Genomic DNA, 18,672 nt, shown 5'->3' on the forward strand with positions numbered 1-18,672 from the left:
CAGAGTATAATTACATTTTTAGACTCTTCTTTTGAGGACACCCTGACGTCAGTGTGCAGTCTGTCTGAGGAAAACATGTGCAATGAAAGAAGAAATGTAGAGTTTAAAGATCTCCCTGAGAACAACAAAGTTCACCCAATAAACAGATACCCAGACAGACATGCACAAATTCATTTTCTTCAATTGATAAATTTGACTTTATTTTCCAAAGACTCAAAACAGCTCAGATACTGTTCTGATAAGTTTTCTGTGTTCGTGGGGCTTTATGGCATGCAAATAACACTAAATGTCAACATAACTGAATAAGGGGGCATTAAAACCCAGCCTCAGTTCATGTTAATAATGAATAAGGGTCATGTCTTATGTATAGAAAATTAAAAGCTATACACCCCTCTACTGGAAAACAAAGCGATAAGAAAACAGCTCTGTGTATTTTTTATCTACGACCTCAAACTCATTTAAAAACAAATAAGTAATTGACATTCTGATCGCCACAGAACTTTTTCAGTATTGTGCAAACCAATACTGCCACCCACAGGACTGACCTAAAACTGTAGAAATCCACAAAGAGTACTGAAGTCTCCTAGCCCACTGCAAATATTTTGTATTGGCTGAGTTGGAGGTTTTCTTTCAGTAAAATGTCAGAAAAAAAGATTTCTTTGGATGAGTTTGACTTGATCAAATCTACCAGTCTGAGTCCAATAAACTGGTGTAATGAAGGATTTGCCCGTTTTGATCCAGAGGTCTGATCATTTTCAATCAATCAAGTCAGGAACTAATCTGCTCGTCAGACTTTTGTTCAATTCATTGATCTACATATTTTGTCATGTGTGGTTCATCTAAGTTTATTACACTTAATATGGAGATCAGAGCTGGTGAGCTCTTCCCGCATGTGGCATTACTTGTAACTTTGCACTTGCCAAAATATTATTAGTATAATTATAGTCCTTATCAGATCCCTAATTATAACTGTAATCATAATCCTAATGAACACATGATGCTAGTATATATCTGTTAACGTAAGAATTAATGAGAAGAACTGCCCCAGAGCCATATCGGCCATAACATCCATTAATCTATCTGCATGTGGTAGGAGAAAACAAATTACTCCCTGTGATGATGTCACATAGTTTCATTCCAAACTAGGATTGAGGATTCGGATCCATTTCCACACAAGAAGCCCCTGAAACAGGTGGTACCTCCATCATTGATGAGTCATAAGAGACCCTTATAAACAAGCAAAGCAAAAACAAGACAAATTGCCAAAATCTCTGTTCTATTTCAGTTGTTGTTTTTTTGGTAACGTTTTGTACCTTTTCTGCCAGCTCAATAATTCTCAATCCCTGGTCAGTGCACTGACATGATAGAGCAGAACGGGACATGTTGCATTTTGAAGGGCAATTTACATCGAAACTAATTTACATGTTTTTACATTTAGCAAATGTGGCATACTATAGTGTATACAGATTTTCTTTTTTCAAGAAATAGATTTGTTGTTCATTTGTTGCTGTAGTGATGATATAGTAATTTTGGTATGTTTTCTTGTTGCTTATTTTTTCATACTGATGCATAGTTTTGATTGGAATGCATCTTTTTAATATCGGCTTAGTGTTACTACTGTAAGAGATGCCCTCTGCATATCTGTATCAAACTTCAGTGTCACCACTGATGAATAAGTATGAGAAACGCCTTTACTGGATTACCCGTATCATGACCCTGCCTCCCTTAATGACAATGCTACCTGTAATAAATGTAGTGTAGTTCGGGCTCTGGAGGCCGGGGTCACTGAATTAGAATCGTGGCTGTGCACCACGCTAAACAACCAGCTAGCCGTAGGAGCTAATCAGGTAGGGGGTGTGTAGCTGCCCAGGGCTGCAGGCTTAGTTAGCCGGTCCCCTGCAGCACCCGAATAGCCGGGCGGCTGGGTGACAGTACGAAGGAGGCAGAGTCCCAAGCAGAAGCCCACGGTTCACCACCGACCTCTTCACGGCTCCAACCGATTTTCCCCACTCGGTGAAACAGAGAAACCAACTCTGGTTATTGGAGACTCTATTTTGCGGAATGTGAAGTCAGCGAAACCAGCGGCCAGAGTCAGATGTCTTCCCGGGGCCACAGTCGGATGTCTTCCCAGGGCCACAGTCGGATGTCTTCCCGGGGCCAGAGTCAGATGTCTTCCCGGGGCCACAGTCGGATGTCTTCCCGGGGCCACAGTCGGATGTCTTCCCGGGGCCAGAGTCAGATGTCTTCCCGGGGCCAGAGTCAGATGTCTTCCCGGGGCCACAGTCAGATGTCTTCCCGGGGCCAGAGTCAGATGTCTTCCAGGGGCCAGAGTCAGATGTCTTCCCGGGGCCAGAGTCAGATGTCTTCCCGGGGCCATAGTTAGATGTCTTCCCGGGGCCATAGTCAGATGTCTTCCCGGGGCCATAGTTAGATGTCTTCCAGGGGCCATAGTTAGATGTCTTCCCGGGGCCATAGTTAGATGTCTTCCCGGGGCCATAGTTAGATGTCTTCCAGGGGCCATAGTTAGATGTCTTCCCGGGGCCATAGTTAGATGTCTTCCCAGGGCCATAGTCAGATGTCTTCCCGGGGCCATAGTCAGATGTCTTCCAGGGGCCAGAGTCAGATGTCTTCCCGGGGCCATAGTCAGATGTCTTCCCAGGGCCAGAGTCAGATGTCTTCCAGGGGCCAGAGTCAGATGTCTTCCCGGGGCCATAGTCAGATGTCTTCCAGGGGCCATAGTTAGATGTCTTCCCGGGGCCATAGTCAGATGTTTTCCCGGGGCCAGAGTCAGATGTCTTCCCGGGGCCATAGTCAGATGCCTTCCCGGGGCCATAGTTAGATGTCTTCCCAGGGCCAGAGTCAGATGTCTTCCCGGGATCATAGTCAGATGTCTTCCAGGGGCCAGAGTCAGATGTCTTCCCGGGATCATAGTCAGATGTCTTCCAGGGGCCAGAGTCAGATGTCTTCCAGGGGCCAGAGTCAGATGTCTTCCCGGGGCCATAGTTAGATGTCTTCCAGGGGCCAGAGTCAGATGTCTTCTCGGGGCCAGAGTCAGATGTCTTCTCGGGGCCAGAGTCAGATGTCTTCCCGGGGCCAGAGCGGGCGACATCGAATCAAACCTGAACCTGCTGACTAAGGCTAATCGTAAATACAGTCAGATTGTTATTAACGTCGGCAGTAATGACACATGGTTGCACCAAGGTCATTAAAGTTAATGTTGAATCGTTGTGCAACTTTGCAAAAACTATGTCGGACTCCGTAGTTTTCTCTGGACCCCTTCCTAACCGGACCAGTGATGATATGTTTAGCCGTATGTCTTCACTTCACCGCTGGTTGTCGAGGTGGTGTCCCGCTAACAATGTGGGCTTCATTGACAATTGGAATACTTTCTGGGGAAAACCTGGTCTGATCCGGAGAGACGGCATCCATCCTACTTTGGATGGTGCAGCTCTTCTTTCTAGAAATATGGCCGTGTCTCTTAACAGCCCTAAAACCTGACATCCAGGGTTAAGGCCAGGACGCAGAGCTGCAGTCTTACACGCTCCTCTGCAGCTTCTTTAGAGCTGTCACTCACCCAAAACCTTCAACATCCTATAGAAGTTGTGTCTGTTCCCAGACCACCTACATTAAAAAAACAAAACTCAACAAAAGATGTATCAATAAAAATGTAATAAAAATGTATCCTACCAAATTAATGGATCAAAACAAATTGACAATTAAAAGCGGACTATTACATATCAGATCTCTCTGGTCTAAATCTCTGTTAGTAAATGACTTGATAATTGATCATTAGATTGATTTACTCTGTCTCACAGGGACCTGGCTGCAACAGGAAGAATATGTTAGTATTAATGAAGCAACTCCTCTCGGTCATATTAATTATCATATTCCTAGAGACTCAGGCCGAGGAGGAGGAGTGGCAGCAATCTTCCACTCAAGTTTATCAATTAATCCAAAGCCTAAACTTAATTATAATTCATTTGAGAGTCTGACTCTTTGTCTCTCACACCCAAACTGGAAAACACAGAAACTGATTCTATTTGTTGTTATTTATCGCCCACCTGGTCCTTATTCAGAGTTTCTAACCGAATTCTCTGACTTTTTATCAGATAAAGTGATGATAGTGGGAGACTTTAACATTCATGTTGACGTGGACAACGACAGTCTCAGTTCTACTTTCAGCTCATTATTAGATTTTATAGGCTTTTCTCAGAATGTAAATAAACCCCGTCACCGTGGTAACCACAACCTCCATCTGGTTCTGTCGTATGGAAACTGAAAATTGAATTGTATTTCCTCAAAACCCTGTTTTGTCAGACCACTTCTTATTAACATTTGACTACACAGCATGTGGGAATAAATCCCACTACAGTAGATGTCTGTCAGATGATGCCGTGGCCAAGTTTAAGGAAGCAGTTACATGCTTATCCTCTTCGATGCCGTGTGTTAAAGCAGTGAAAGACATCTACGTTGATCTTAGTCCCACACAAGTGGATCATCTGGTAGAAAACACTGCAGTATCTCTGCTACAACTCTAGATGATGTCGCCCCTCTGAAGAAGAGAGTAATGAACCAGAGGAAGTTGTCTCCGTGGTACAACTCAGAACTACGCTCTGCTAGGCAGCGACTAGAAAGATGGAAAGGACATGGAGTTCCACTAATTTAGAAGAATTTCACCTGCCTGGAAGTATCGTCTAATATTATATAAGAAAGCTCTTCGTAAGGCTAGGACTTTATATTATTCATCATTAATAGAGGACAACAAGAACAACCCCAGGTTTCTTTTCATCACTGTAGCAGGCTGACAAAGAGTCACAGTTCTGTTGAGCCCTTTATTCCTTCAGCTCTCAGCAGTAATGACTTCATTAACTTCTTCACTAATAAAATTCTTACTATCAGAGAGAGAATAGGGCCGACCCTTACTGCCACCATCACTGATGTGATGTTAAGCACAGCAGCCCTGCAAGCAACTGTAGGACCAGATGTAAACTTGGAACATTTCTCTCCTGTTGAGCTCTCTGAGTTAACTAGAATTATTTCTTCATCTGGATCCTCTAGCTGTCTGTTAGATCCCATCCCAACTAAACTCCTCAGGGAAGTCTTCCCTTTAATTAGTACTTCCATATTAGATCAGATCAACCTATCTATTGTAACCGGCTATGTACCACAGGCTTTTAAAGTGGCTGTAATTAAACCTTTACTTAAAAAGCCGACTCTTGATCCAGCTGTTTTAGGAAACTACAGACCAATTTCCAACCTGATGTTTATTTCTAAAATCCTTGAAAAAGTTGTTGCAAATCAACTATGCGATTATTTACAAAGGAATGATCTGTTTGAAGCTTTTCAGTCAGGCTTTAGAGTTCAGAGCACAGACCACCTAAACAGGGGATAAATATAACTGGGTATGTGACGACTTTTTTCATTTTGATAAGCATAAAACAAAGTCACTCCCTCATCCATGAAATTATTCTTGACTAATTGTAATACAACAGCTAATGACATCTAGTGTTTTCTGTTTACCAGTTAACAAACATAATTCTGGATTTTTCATAATTTTTCGCAGATTACACTGTATCAAAAAAAGTTATCTTTAAAGTCTATATTTTGGGGGGAAATTATGTCTCTAAATTCATGTTCTGAAATATGACAGTATACAGTACATTTTAAATGGCATTCCTAAATACAAATATAAGACAGTATGATTCATGACAGCAGAGACAGCAGAGTTACTGTACGAGAGCTTGCTGCAGACTTCCTGTAACCTATTGGACAAGAAACAAAGGAAAATGCAGAGCCAGTGAAAATGACTAAGCACAACCTCAGCAAAGGTGGCGGAGGTATGCATATCTGTACTTCAGCAGAAGTGGCAATGCTATAATTTAAAAACATTTAAAACAATAGTCTATCATAGCTATTGCAAGTATGATCAGCAAAATGTACTTAAAGAAGCAAAAGTATACAGTATCTACAGTCCTATTGAATTACCATTACTTATGCATTTATGTGTTTTTCAGTTGGTCAGAATGGAGCTAATCTCCATTGTGTTTTATCAGATGATGAGAATCTGAAATTGAAAAATAAATGACAGCATCTGTCTGACTAACACCTAAACATTTCCTTCAGACCTGAATTGGACTAGAAGTCTAAAGCAGCATGAAGTGTTTAAACGTAATTTAAATTTGTATTTAATTATAGTTCTTGGGTAAATGTGTTACATTTCACCACTGTCAGGCAGACTATTTTTATTGATGTGTGTGTGTGTGTGTGTGTGTGTGTGTGTGTGTGTGTGTGTGTGTGTGTGTGTGTGTGTGTGTGTGTGTGTGTGTGTGTGTGTGTGTGTGTGTACATAGCGACTTTATGATTAATTTGGTAGAATAATTTAGACTTCATGGAAAAACTGTGGGTGGGGGAAAACACATGAGTTTGAAACTGAAAAGGGAAAGTGGTTGACATTAAATCATGTGCTATTTGGCCAATGTGATGACACACTACTCCATATTTTAATAAAAGACCAAGAGAAATTTCTAATTTTTTTTCGCAGAAAAATTTTCTGAATATTACAACCAGTCTTGAAAAATAGCGATAATATTTTATGATGTTTTTCATCATTGTGTTTTATTATTTTAATGCGTAGACGTATTGAATTTAGTCTTTTTTTATTCATTCATTATTATTTTTTTTAGTGCTCTTAAAAGTTATTGTTCGGTGGTTTGGTTATGTAACTCATTGGGAAGGGATTATTTTTCTCCCTCACGTCACTTTTTAGAACAGCAGCCTTTAGTTGTTTATTGAAGAGGATGTCCGCTATCAAGTATTTCAGCATTTCACATTACAGTTTCCAGTTTTCATCAGTTTTCAACCGCAGCAGGGGAAGCAGGAGAAAAACCTTACAAAGAATAGAAAACAAACACAAGATGGATAACTCGTGTAATTATCTGGACGCCCAAAATACGGCTCGCGAGTCCACACGCTGATTGGCCGAATTGAGTAAACCGTTTCGTGATTGGGTGTAAGTCTGAGTAACGCGAGACATCATTGGCCCAAAGAACTACACCCGTGAATCCGGCCCGTCGCTCCCTCTGAACAACCCTATCTTCGGCATAAATTACATGCGTGTAAAGCGTACACTACATTCGTGAAAAAAAAAAAAATGGCAGCTGACGAATAGAAAAAAGTGGATCTTCACTCGGAGAAAAAAAAAAAAAGAAAAAAAGAAGACGGCACCTGTAAGTTTGTTCTTCGGGATAAATCACGGAGAGTTTCGGGAAATTGTCCGTTGAACCGAGTCGACCGGAGTCGCGTGTTTAATTCTGCTCGATAACGAAGAAGAAAGTGTTTTCAGAGGCTGACCGTTGACGCGGAGGTTAGCCCAACATTGGGCCCCGACTGTTACAACGTTCATGTTACACGTCACTTACGGTGTCCGGGAGCAACGGTGCAGTCATCAAACATAGAAAAATAACGTGGTTTTTTTTTGTTTTTTTTTAAACCAAACATTAAATATAAAGTATAAATGAAGCTACCTGTCTCGGTAGTTAGCCACGCTAGCTGTGACCGATGTTAGTGGACGTGAAAAGGCTTGATGGGAGAGGTGACATCAAACCGGCTCCGAAAACGGTCCGGTCGGAGGGGGACATTGGGACATTGGACATTGTGGAAATGGGTTTTCTTTCCTCGATTCAGGGCGACGTTTTAGTGAAGTTACAACTCCTGAATGTGACGTTAATATAGCCGCGTTAGCTCCATCAAACAACATGGCTCATTTCTCCCTCATTGAGTCCCAGCTGCGGGTACTTCACTGTTTTCTGCCCATCAACATGTAAATAAAGCACTTCGGGGTTGTTTTTATGTTGTTGTTTTGTTTTTTAAAAATTCTTACCAAGTTCACTCATTGGCGTTTTCCTCGGTCGTGAAGTTTAGTTTGTGACGGGAGCAAGTTTTTAACTCAAATGTAAAGATGTCGTAGGGGATGTACACAAAGTTCAGCAGCCACGGACCTGGCATGAAACAACACAACACACACAGGCTTCCTGTCTTGGTGGGAGGGTCCATTACTGGAAAACCACATGAAACAGCTTCTGATATGGTTTACTTCACCAAAAAACAAACATCGGTTGTCCTGCTGACAGCAGCCACATGGGTAATAACCCTTCAGGTCGGACACGACTACCTGTTGAGGCTCGTTTTTCAGCAGTACTTCTGGATTTTCCTTCCAAATCAAACCAAATCATCCGCTGATTTAATATCTGTCCTGACAGACATCGACTTGCTTACTTTTTTTTTTTTAGTAGACTGAGACACAGGATGACATCAGTAGTTGGGAACAGCTCGGTCTGCTGTGAATTGTTCTTGATGCGGAAAAACAAAACAAACACTTAAGATCTGCATTGTCTGAGAAAATAGTGACCAGAAATGATCGACAGATACTATGGCAGTGTCTATTTTTAAATATCTTGGGAGCATATTCAGTATGTAGTAAAAAAAAAAACAAAAAACTAAAGCTTTTACTGGCGATTTACTTAGGAAATAAGTCTTGCTTTGTGTGTGTGTGAAATGGAAATGATTTTCACTATGCTGGATAGCTTGTATTATGAGGCTCTGAGGTTGATGACTAACTGTAGATTCTCTCACTTACCTATATGTTTTATACTCAAAGTTCATTTGGCTTGCCTTGTGTATACGCCGCCCCAGTCACTGTTATGTTTTTATTTACAAAACTATTCTGGGTAAAATTCCTACCTAGTTATCAGCTCTTTGAAATTGAACTGTTCTCCGTTGGCAGGACTTTTTGCGTTTTGTTGTTGTTAAAGTTAGAGCTTTTTTGCTTTTCTTCACCTACTTCTTGGAGCACCGTTCAGCTCCAAAACATGGTGACCCTGAATAAGGTTAAAACTATAATTAGTCCAGGCTGATCTAAGCATTTTACTGTTTCTCAAAACTATATATTTTTTATCTTAATTCGTGAAACTCGTAACATATGAAATGTATATTTTGCTTCTGATTTTTATAGCCAGTTTGTCAAGTATTTTATTATATTTATTAAATTATTTTCTTTATTGTCTTTATCATTTTTAGATCCGAGAGATGGTAAAAAAGAGAAACCAGGAAGGACAGTTCTCCCAATAGGTACAACTCCTGCAGCAACTAAAGGTGCATTTTGTTTGTATCTCATCATTCCTCATGCTATTTTAATCTTTGTGCTTTTATTGACTTTTGAAACTTTGTGTTGCTGCTAATTTTAGCCATGTTCCCTTGTAAAAGGAATCATTAGATCTCAGTGGGACAAACCTGGTTAAATAAAGAGAAAATAAAAATACCTAGCAATTTTGTTTTGGCTAAAATATCTGGTTAATGACTTGATTAACAGAAGAGTAATCTGTCACTTAAGTTGTTTATCAAGTGAGTTGTTTATTATTGTCTGTTTTGCATTTTATATTAAATATGTTCCTCTCTGATATTTTTAGGTGAAAACTCCACAGGCACAGGAACAAAGCGGGTGAACGTCCTGCACCTTGTTCATCATCATAAAGGCGTCACCATCAGTCTTCTGTCACCATGGGAAAAACTCCACTGAAGGGCAAGGACTCATCATTTGACTGTGCTGGATGAAAGTACTGCTCATGACTGTCGAGGGTTTATAGGGACAATTGCTTGAAATAGAAAAAGCAGATTTGTCTGTGATGTGAAACTTGGGATGCACAATGATATAAGCACATCACCAGTATCAGTAGTTTACTTATTTTGCCCGGTGAATGTGTGTCTGCCTCTGCCAGCAGGCCAAGATGATGTTAATTAAACTACACAAATGTTCTTCGCAATTAGGTGAGGAAATATGCGTGTAGCAGCATTAGCAATTGGCCCAATGAGTTGGAATATATCAGCAGATGGGATTTGGGCTCAAAAGCTGCTACCGTGCATCCCAATGGGAAACTGATGCTTTCACACGAATGTTTGTAAATGTTTGTTCCAGACATTAGTCCAGATTTCTGGACCCCTGCAGATACTCAGTCTGCTCAGGCTGAAGTTGAGACTTTGCAGGGAGCAAAAACTGTTACTGAGAGCATTTCAGAGTTTATTAAATATTGTGCTGAGCTGTGATGACTGTTCCCAGTTTTTAAGAGATCACGTCATTAATCGGTGCAAACATTAATTATTTTCATCCATTAAATCCATGTGAAATCTATATTTATAAATGAGGTCTCTCTGGTCTAATTGCAATTTTTTTTTGACTCGTAACATATGAAATGTATATTTTGCTTCTGATTTTTATAGCCAGTTTGTCAAGTATTTTATTATATTTATTAAATTATTTTCTTTATTGTCTTTATTACTTTTAGATCCGAGAGATGGTAAAAAAGAGAAACCAGGAAGGACAGTTCTCCCAATAGGTACAACTCCTGCAGCAACTAAAGGTGCATTTTTTTCTTTGGTGTTTTGTGATGGATTTTTGAGTGTTATTCCCACAGATTACTTTGGGCTCTATTAGAGCTCTAATAGCTGTTTACACAACCAGAGAAGCTCAAGAGTTGTTTGATGCTACTTTCACAGCAGCTTTTTAAATGACATGCTGTTGTAATACAGAGAAAGGTTTGTTCTACACACTATCAGAGTCAATTGTCTGGCTGATGTAAGTGACGAGAGAGGAAAGTGATTAAATTTACAGTATAACTTCAAAATTCACAAACGGATGACAGTAAATATTGCGAGATTCTGCTCAACGATACGAACTCTATTTTATGTCATATTTGATAGGTAAAAGATGTATTAGTTTGCATTTTCCATAAATTTATACAGTCAAAGGATTTCCCTTGTCTGGATTTCTATTTAGATGCTTTCAGCTGGGAAGAATATCTAAAAGAAACATCATCTACACCGGCTCCACCAGGCTGCTTCCGTCAGGTATGTCCTCTTGAATTCATTAAATATTTACCATTTTCATGAGCATAGACACGTCTTATAGAGAAATGTAAATGTTTAGGAGTTTTTGTAAGCATTTGCAGAAGTTGGATAAGCACACACTGGATAGATGTTGGGGAAAGGTCTCTCTATTGTCCGCTTGGCATCCCCAGTCATCGTTCAAACTAAAATGGGATATTGTGCCAACATTTAGTAAATCAGAGAAGTTTTAAATTGACATCTGGGTTGTGCTGTTTGGTTTTTACTTACATTAGGTAGAAGGTATCAATGACTGCTGATTCTAATCACTTAGTTCAGTTTAGTTCAAAGATTCCTCACTAGCTTTGGAGTTTGTTTACTTTTATGATAAGCTAAGATCAGATCACTGAAGTACGTACCTCAGTAAGCGAACGCATCACTGTCCTGACGCACTTTAGAAAGCACAACAGCAGGTGAATGTCTCATCAGTAAGCGAACGCTTCCACGTGCCGAAGTGTCCTTGGGCAAGACACTGAACCCCAAATGGCTCCTGATGGCGGAGAGCATCTTGCATGGCAGCTCTGCCACCACTGGCGTGTTAATGTGTGTGTCAGATTTATGTTTGTTTCTGGGGTCTTTTAATGCGGTTTTAATGAGGAAATGTTCTGTGAATCACAACAGAGCTGACATCAACTCTGCTGGTCACCAGTGAGAGGAGCTCCGCCACTAATACATCCTGATTCATCAGTGACAATGAGGATTCAGTGTATTTACTTCAATTAGAGAATCTGTTAATAAAGTTTTGTTTATATACTGAACACCTCTAACAGGCTTCACTGGGCAAAACTGTGTTTGTGTGGATTGCTGCCAGTTGTACCACCTGGATTATCCCCTTACTCAAACCTGCTGTACTTCGGACTTTGAATGCAACACCAGCCTTCCCAATAATATCACACAGAAACACACTGATGTAGAATTAGCAAAACATTTAAAAAAAAAAAAAATGCTGTGTCACATATTCACCAGTTATATTCGTACGCTGTGTATTTGAGCAGAGTTTACGACACCAACACTCTTGGCATCTCTTTAATATGTGCAGGCGCGAGTCCCACCCTCCAACGACTTCAAGGTGGGAATGAAGCTTGAAGCCCACGACCCACGCAACTCCACCTCCGTTTGTATCGCCACGGTGATGGGTTTAACAGGCGTCCGTCTGCGTCTCCGTCTGGACGGGAGCGACAACAGCAATGACTTCTGGAGGCTGGTCGACTCCTCCGACATCCAGCCGATCGGCACCTGTGAGAAGAACGGAGACATGCTGCAGCCTCCGCTGGGTGAGACGCCATTTATAACTATCAGGAACAACGTCAGTCAACATTACGCTTCAAAAGATCTACCATTGCAAATTATTTATTGAAATGAAGATTTATTTCATTGCTATGTCCTATCAGTGCATAGCTCCGCAGAGCTGCCATGGCAGCGTATTGAAGGTTGAGATTGTTGCAGGCTTTCAAATCTTTCAGTGTCATTATTTGGACTGAAGATTCAGAAATTAACATGTTTGACAGGAACATTTTCTTAATGTTGTTGTGATGAACTTTGAATAATCTGAATAGCAACATAATAAAGGCGTGAACATAGATGTACACTGAGGAAAAACAATGAAGGGCTCAGGGTCTAAAATCTGTTTTCTTTGTCACTGACAGAGTCACTAGGAATCTGAAAAGCAATATATCTTTACTCCAGTCCAGTGAGCTCTGTGTTCACCTGACATTAAATCACACTAATGCCTTCTGAAAGGTGTTTATAACACTGTAGATTATGAATAAAAACTTATTGTTGTTTTGTGAAAGATTTAAACTCAGTTTAAAGTTTAAAATTCTCCCCTCCAGGATTTCGGATGAATGCCTCCTCATGGCCCATGTTCCTGTTGAGAACCTTAAATGGAGCAGAGATGGCTCCAGTAACAGCTTTTAAAAAGGTTTGTAAACCTTTGAACACTTTTTCATCAAACAGCATGGCACCATCTTGAAGTATTTAAAAGTTGTCTTCCATTTCCTGTCAGGAACCTCCGAGGCCCCCCCAGAACAACTTCAAGCCGGGCATGAAGCTGGAGGCGGTGGACAAGAAGAACCCGTACCTCATCTGCCCGGCCACCATCGGGGAGGTGAAGGGTGACGAGGTCTTCATCATGTTCGACGGTTGGCGGGGCGCCTTCGATTACTGGTGCAAGTACGACTCGCGGGACATCTTCCCTGTGGGCTGGTGCTCCCTCACCAAACACAGCCTCCAGCCGCCGGGCAACAGCGGTGAGTGTCGGCCTCTAGGTGGCAGCAGACGGCTGTTTGTGCCCCACTGATAGAAACAATGGAGTCAGCGGCAGATGCTGCTGTTTGTAATCAGGGTTTCATTCACGCTTATTTAGTTACAGCCGGTAAACTGCATCCACAGCGCGATAAATATAAACACAATTAACATGAATTATGTTCCTCTGTTACTCAGCCCGACAGTAAAGTACACACAACCTGGTTTTAACGGGACGGACAGGATCCGAGTGTGACCCGATAACACATAAAACATTCATAGACAAGAATACATGTTACGTGTGAAGAGAGCGGTACTTGAAGGTAGATGTAGTGATATAGTGATGTGATGCTGAAGGCTGTGTGGAGGTGTGATGACTGCAGCTGGTTGGTGGTTTTGGTTCAGTAGTTGTGTTGTTAAATCAACAGATCAAGCACCAAACTCTCTTTTCAGATGCACTGTTAGCCGCTCACGTCTGAGCACCATTTACCCTCCACCTTTCTCTCGACTCATCCTCCATCTAAAGCAGCTCGGTCTGCAGACTCCACCTCCTGCGGAGGAGTTCCACCTCCTTCCTACTGGGCTCTCTGTGTGTTGGTATTGTTTGTGAATCCTGAGAACACAGAAACAGAAATATTCAGCAGCTCGGTAGATGAGCTGCAGCTTTGTGCCGGTATGCCTCGGTGGTTTTCTTTCTGTTTTTGTCAAAACATTTAGGTATTTGCAGAAGAAAACGGCTTTCACATCACACATAAACATTCCCCCTTTTAAAAGATCAGAGACATTATAGCGACGATGAGCTTGGCGGTATTATTCTGTCTGAGTTACGTAGTGTCTGTACTTCCGTCCCTTCCTGTAGGTATGAATGGTCTTTATCTTTGAAGTTGAATGTGAATTTTGTGTATAAAATGAGGAAAACGTTGTACTGCTAACTAGGGCTGCTACTGAGAATTATTTTCACTGATGAATCTGCTAATTATTACCTACGGTGGATGATTTAAAAGAAAAAATAGACGGGTTTTCTCAGAGTGTTTGTATTGATCAACCGGAGGTAATAATACATTTTGAATTATAGACACCAAAGAAAAGCAGAAAACGTTCACATTGTAGAGGCTGGAACATGTTTACCCTTTTTTCTTGACTGTTATCTATTCATTTCCCCCAAAATATGTTTATTTTTCCCATCTGTCACTTGTCCTCTTGATTCATTTTTTTTTTTTTTTAACAAACCCAACTTGTGTGTTTTTTCAGAATGTGTTCAGCTCTTTTTTAAGTGAGCAGTAAAATGGGTTTGAAGGCCGGACACCAGCCTGCAGTGGAAACCAAACTAAAGACCTCGCTGCCGGCTCACTACTTTTGTAAAATAACTTTAATACTCGAGATGCTGTTTTCAGCAGTTGTTTATATGCATTGCTCATGTGGAGTGTAAAATTAGAAAAGAAATGAGGAAGTAATTGAAGCATTGTGAAATGATTTCGAGCCACCGGGGGCCAGTCAGGTCGGCACCAGACCGCCTCTTTAATTAGACTTTGATCCCAGCCACCAACAGCAGCGCTGTGCATCGCATTGATCGGAGATGAGGAGGACACGCAGTTTGTCTCCGTGGAGACAGCCTGGAGAGACTCTCCAGTGATGGGACGAGCTGTAAAGCATTCTTCATTTTTATTATCCCCTCGGTGGACAGATGGAGCGCACGGCTGTCCAGTCTGTCCACAGAAAGTTAGAGCTACGCAGCCAACGGGCCAAGACTTTATTTCTGGTTTTCTTTATGTCTTTATTTCCATGTCTGGTTTTTCATTTTAGTCTAGGAACCATCAGATATAAATATTTCGTACACTCGGGCGTGTCATGATCGGGATCACGTTATATTCAGTAGCTGCATTTTCACGTGGTCCACCTCTGCTGTTGTTGCAGTGACTCTGCCGAAGAACCTGCAGATTCTCCCGGCGTCGCCCTCCAAACCCAGCCGGCGCTCCATGCAGTCGCCCTACAGACTCCCGAACCCTCTGCCTCCGCTGCCCGTCAGGAAGGGCGTGAGAGGCAGACGGCCCAAGAGCGAGACCATCGCTCTGCTCAAAGCCGTGGCCGAGGCAGCCGCTGCCCAGAACGGGACGGTCCCCGAAAGCACGCCGCTGGTACCCCGGGTCCACAAGAAGAGGGGGCCCAAACCTGGGAGCAAGGTGAGACCGACCTAACCCTAACCCACCGGGGGACAAACCCCAAACAATCATATGAAGAAGTTTGACTCCCACGTTCCTCATGTTTAAGTGTGTCTTTACAGAGAAAGTCCAAGATCCTACAAAGCCCCCTGCTGCTGCCCAGCATCCAGGTTCCACAGGAAAGTTCTCCCAGCCTCAACTCAGTAGTGTCAACAGGTGAGGGCTGACGGTTGTTTACTTCCTCCAGTCAGCTGTGTCACATTCTCTCTAAATTACAGCCATCAGTAAACCGTCTAATGGGTTCAATGTGTTTCTGGTGTTTCAGTGTGTGTGTATGTGAACAAGCACGGAAACTGCGGCCCCCACCTGGACAGGAAGCAGATGCAGCATCTGCCCGACCACTTTGGCCCGGGGCCCGTGAACGCTGTGCTCCAGCAGGTGGTCCAGTCGTGTATCGACTGCGCGTACCAGCCCAAAGTCCTGCTCGGTGCGCTGCAGAGCGACTCGGGAGGAGGGGAGGCCGTCAAAGGTAGGAAACGGTTGTTACGAGCTGTTGCACTGTTGGAAATGAGTTGAGGACGGTCACATCAAGACGGCTGTCCTCGAACACGGACGGGAGAATGAGACGTGTTGTCCGTCACACAGTGAGAACAGATGGGGGAGTTCGTGTGGTCCGACTGCCGTCAGCCTCCAGCGCTTCCTTTGTGCTGCGCTTCTTGGAGACCATGTGTCGTCATCTGCAGTGCGACAACCTGTTCAGCAGCCAGCCGTTCAGCCACTACACCGCCTACGACAGGAACAAGTCAGGTAAACCCTCCGTCCGCTGGCCGTTTCAGAGACACGTCCCTGCTTCATCGGGGGGGGGGGGGGGGGGGGGGACACACACCGTGTGTGGGATCAGAGAAACTAAAACGGACACGCAACCAGCACAGTATCACATGTAGATCGCGTGTATTTCATATGTCTGGTATGTGTTTGTCCTGACGCGTGTCGTCAGCGGCTGCGTGCTACAAATGACTTTCTCCTGGTTTCTGTGTCTCAGTGAAAGAAGAAGCGTTGGACGCTCCGTCTCCGGCCCGCAGCGGGAAACGGAGTCTGTCTGGAGTCTCTCCATCGTACGCTGCCCCGCTGTCCCCCAAACATTTACGTGCCGAGGCCCATCCTTCAGAAGGTACAGCTCCGTCTGCGCACCTTCTTACTCATTTCTTTGTCAGATTTGTGAAACATTTGTCTGACATCTTAAAGGGCTAAATATGAGCGAAGTAAAAGAATTTCACTCCAATAAACGAGGACTTGCATTTTCAAGAGTGATGTCGTAGCTGTTGTGGGGTTTTTTTTGTGCCAGATTTGTTTCGGTCCGGCAACAAAGGTCTTCAGCTGCATCAAACTACTGTAACAAGAAGGCAAAGAAAATGGAGTCATGTTTAAAGTTTGTCTGTCAACTTACAGACCTCACTTGTCTGTACAATTTGCTCATCACACTTTCTACTTCGGTCTGTTCTTGAATTTGTCAAGAGAAGTTGTCTCAGTGTCCATTCAGTGTCCAACTATTATCAACGTAACCATTTGTGTTTTATACCAAATTGTTTGTGTATAAATCGGGCTGATCGCAGCGCCACCGGAAGGAGTGGCGAGCTCGGACGGTCTCTTAAAGAATATACAGGTTCATCCTCACTGCTGGAGGACTACGGTGCCTCGGGTGGAGGTTTTTTTTGGGGGGCGTCTGTCCATCACAGTGGAGTTGAAGACGTGTTCTCGTGTCTCAACATCGCTCGTTGTGTTCCTCTCTCCAGCAGAGACTCTGCCCCACGAGGAGAACGGCCTCATAAAGGAGCAGCGCTACATGGACTCCGCCTCCAACTCCATCACCCCTCGGCCGCAAACGGTGCGGAGCTCCTCCGAGTATCACTCCCAGGCCAGCAGCCTCTATCACCACGGCAACAGCACACCCATGCGCCGCCTCTCCTCCAACCCCGCGAAGCTCGGCGCCACGCAGCCGCTCCGACGAGTCGAAGGTACAGACGGAGCGTGCGGGAGGAGATGAGCAGCCGATCGATAGTATTCTGTAAAGAGACTCGGCTCAGACTGTGTCCTGCAGAGACGCTTCATGTGTTCAATATGTCTGCTTCCGCAGCAGCCAGCTCCACCACGGGTCCTGAGGCGCTGGGCTCGGAGCGGGAGGGTCTGCAGCTGCCCAGTAAAAACCCCTCGTCCTGGACCATCGAAGAGGTCATGCAGTTTGTCAGGGACGCCGACCCCGCAGCGTTAGCACCTCATGCTGAACTATTCAGAAAACATGTAAGTTCACCAGGAAGAAAAACAGGTTGTTCCAGGGGATTTTTTTTTTTTTTTTTTTTTTTTTTTTACAGATTGTCTTAACCTATAAACTGTCATATGTAATATGAGCATTGGCTTTGTATTGTTTTCATAATCCAGTGAGCCTCCCTCTGTGTTCGACAGGAGATCGATGGAAAAGCCCTGATGCTGCTGCGGAGCGACATGATCATGAAGTACATGGGTCTGAAACTGGGACCTGCACTGAAGCTCTGCCATCACATAGAGAGGCTGAAGCAAGGCAAACTGTGAGCGGGGTGGGGAGAAGGGGGGGGGGGGGCAGGGGGAGAGGGGCGGCGGCGCCATCCTGGCCTGCCAGACCCACGGGCAATACGCCCTGACGGAGCCCACCGTTGGACACGGACCCGTCGGGCATGCGGGGCTCCGTGTTCCTCTCGACTCCCCCCGGAGGGAAAGATATTTGTGCTCCAGCTTCATCCCGACTTCCAGAGGGGAGAAAGTGTGCCGTGCGTTGACACGTTACCTCGTCCCCTCATCAGTGAACACAAAGACACCACTGATCCCAAAGGAAATGAATCCCTGTAGTGTTTACATTGCATAGCACACGTGGACACGTTTTTTAACGGAGATAAAACAAATCTTTTGATCCTGGTTTTGGATCCCCAAAGATGGAGAATGTTTCTTCTTGTATGATGTTTTTATTATTGTTGAATTTCCAGTTAATAAGGAAGGGTTGGTATACTGAAAAACAAACAAACAAACAACAATCCATCACACGATCTTCCCCACGCTCTTCAAGAGAACCTGGAGGCTCTCTGGTCTGTGCTGTTGTAAAGCTGTTTCCACTTCTCTCACACAACGCTTACAAACTCAACGTCGTCATCGTCATGACAGCGGTCATGTCGCGTTCCCACATTTTTCACGGCACCTCACGTTTCCCTGCAGATTCAGCACCTGCCTCGAGGCCTCACGTACTGGTGTGTCTTAGCGGGCCCTTCCGTCGCCTCCTTCTGGTCCTCATGCAATTCAGCGTCAAACC

At 43.5% G+C, this 18,672-nt stretch overlaps 1 protein-coding gene and 1 pseudogene across 3 annotated transcripts; both read left to right on the forward strand.

Annotated features, from left to right (window-relative positions):
* The first annotated feature begins 1,710 nt into the window (after window positions 1–1,710).
* On the forward strand, window positions 1,711–3,630 carry LOC138621340 (uncharacterized; annotated as a pseudogene).
* Window positions 3,631–7,138: 3,508 nt separating this feature from the next.
* LOC138621316 (sex comb on midleg-like protein 2) lies at window positions 7,139–17,939 on the forward strand. Of its 3 annotated transcripts, none has more exons than XM_069699278.1 (16): window positions 7,139–7,226; window positions 9,076–9,150; window positions 9,465–9,577; window positions 10,338–10,412; window positions 10,829–10,899; window positions 11,975–12,209; window positions 12,768–12,856; window positions 12,941–13,184; window positions 15,094–15,359; window positions 15,461–15,554; window positions 15,664–15,867; window positions 15,984–16,145; window positions 16,381–16,509; window positions 17,132–17,353; window positions 17,473–17,636; window positions 17,799–17,939. In XM_069699278.1, exons 3-16 carry the CDS (start codon window positions 9,556–9,558, stop codon window positions 17,922–17,924), a joined length of 2,103 nt encoding a protein of 700 aa, XP_069555379.1. In that variant the 5' UTR covers window positions 7,139–7,226; window positions 9,076–9,150; window positions 9,465–9,555; the 3' UTR covers window positions 17,925–17,939. The 3 variants fall into 3 exon arrangements, with proteins under 3 accessions (XP_069555379.1, XP_069555381.1, XP_069555380.1); XM_069699280.1 differs by having other exon boundaries at window positions 17,476–17,636; XM_069699279.1 differs by having other exon boundaries at window positions 17,135–17,353.
* The last annotated feature ends 733 nt before the right edge of the window (window positions 17,940–18,672 follow it).

The sequence above is a fragment of the Brachyistius frenatus genome, unplaced genomic scaffold (genome assembly GCF_029030835.1).
Source record: "Brachyistius frenatus isolate BFR_SWC_R1_liver_20210118 unplaced genomic scaffold, ASM2903083v1 Contig_29, whole genome shotgun sequence".
Lineage (NCBI taxonomy): Eukaryota > Metazoa > Chordata > Actinopteri > Embiotocidae > Brachyistius > Brachyistius frenatus.

Excerpts from the sequence above, each read along its gene's own strand:
- LOC138621316 (XM_069699278.1), top strand. The coding sequence starts at position 9,556 with ATGGGAAAAACTCCACTGAAGG. Across the intron at positions 15,868-15,983 it reads AGGAGGGGAGGCCGTCAAAG|TGAGAACAGATGGGGGAGTT; the intron begins GTAGGAAACGGT and ends TCCGTCACACAG. Across the intron at positions 17,637-17,798 it reads CTGAACTATTCAGAAAACAT|GAGATCGATGGAAAAGCCCT; the intron begins GTAAGTTCACCA and ends TGTGTTCGACAG.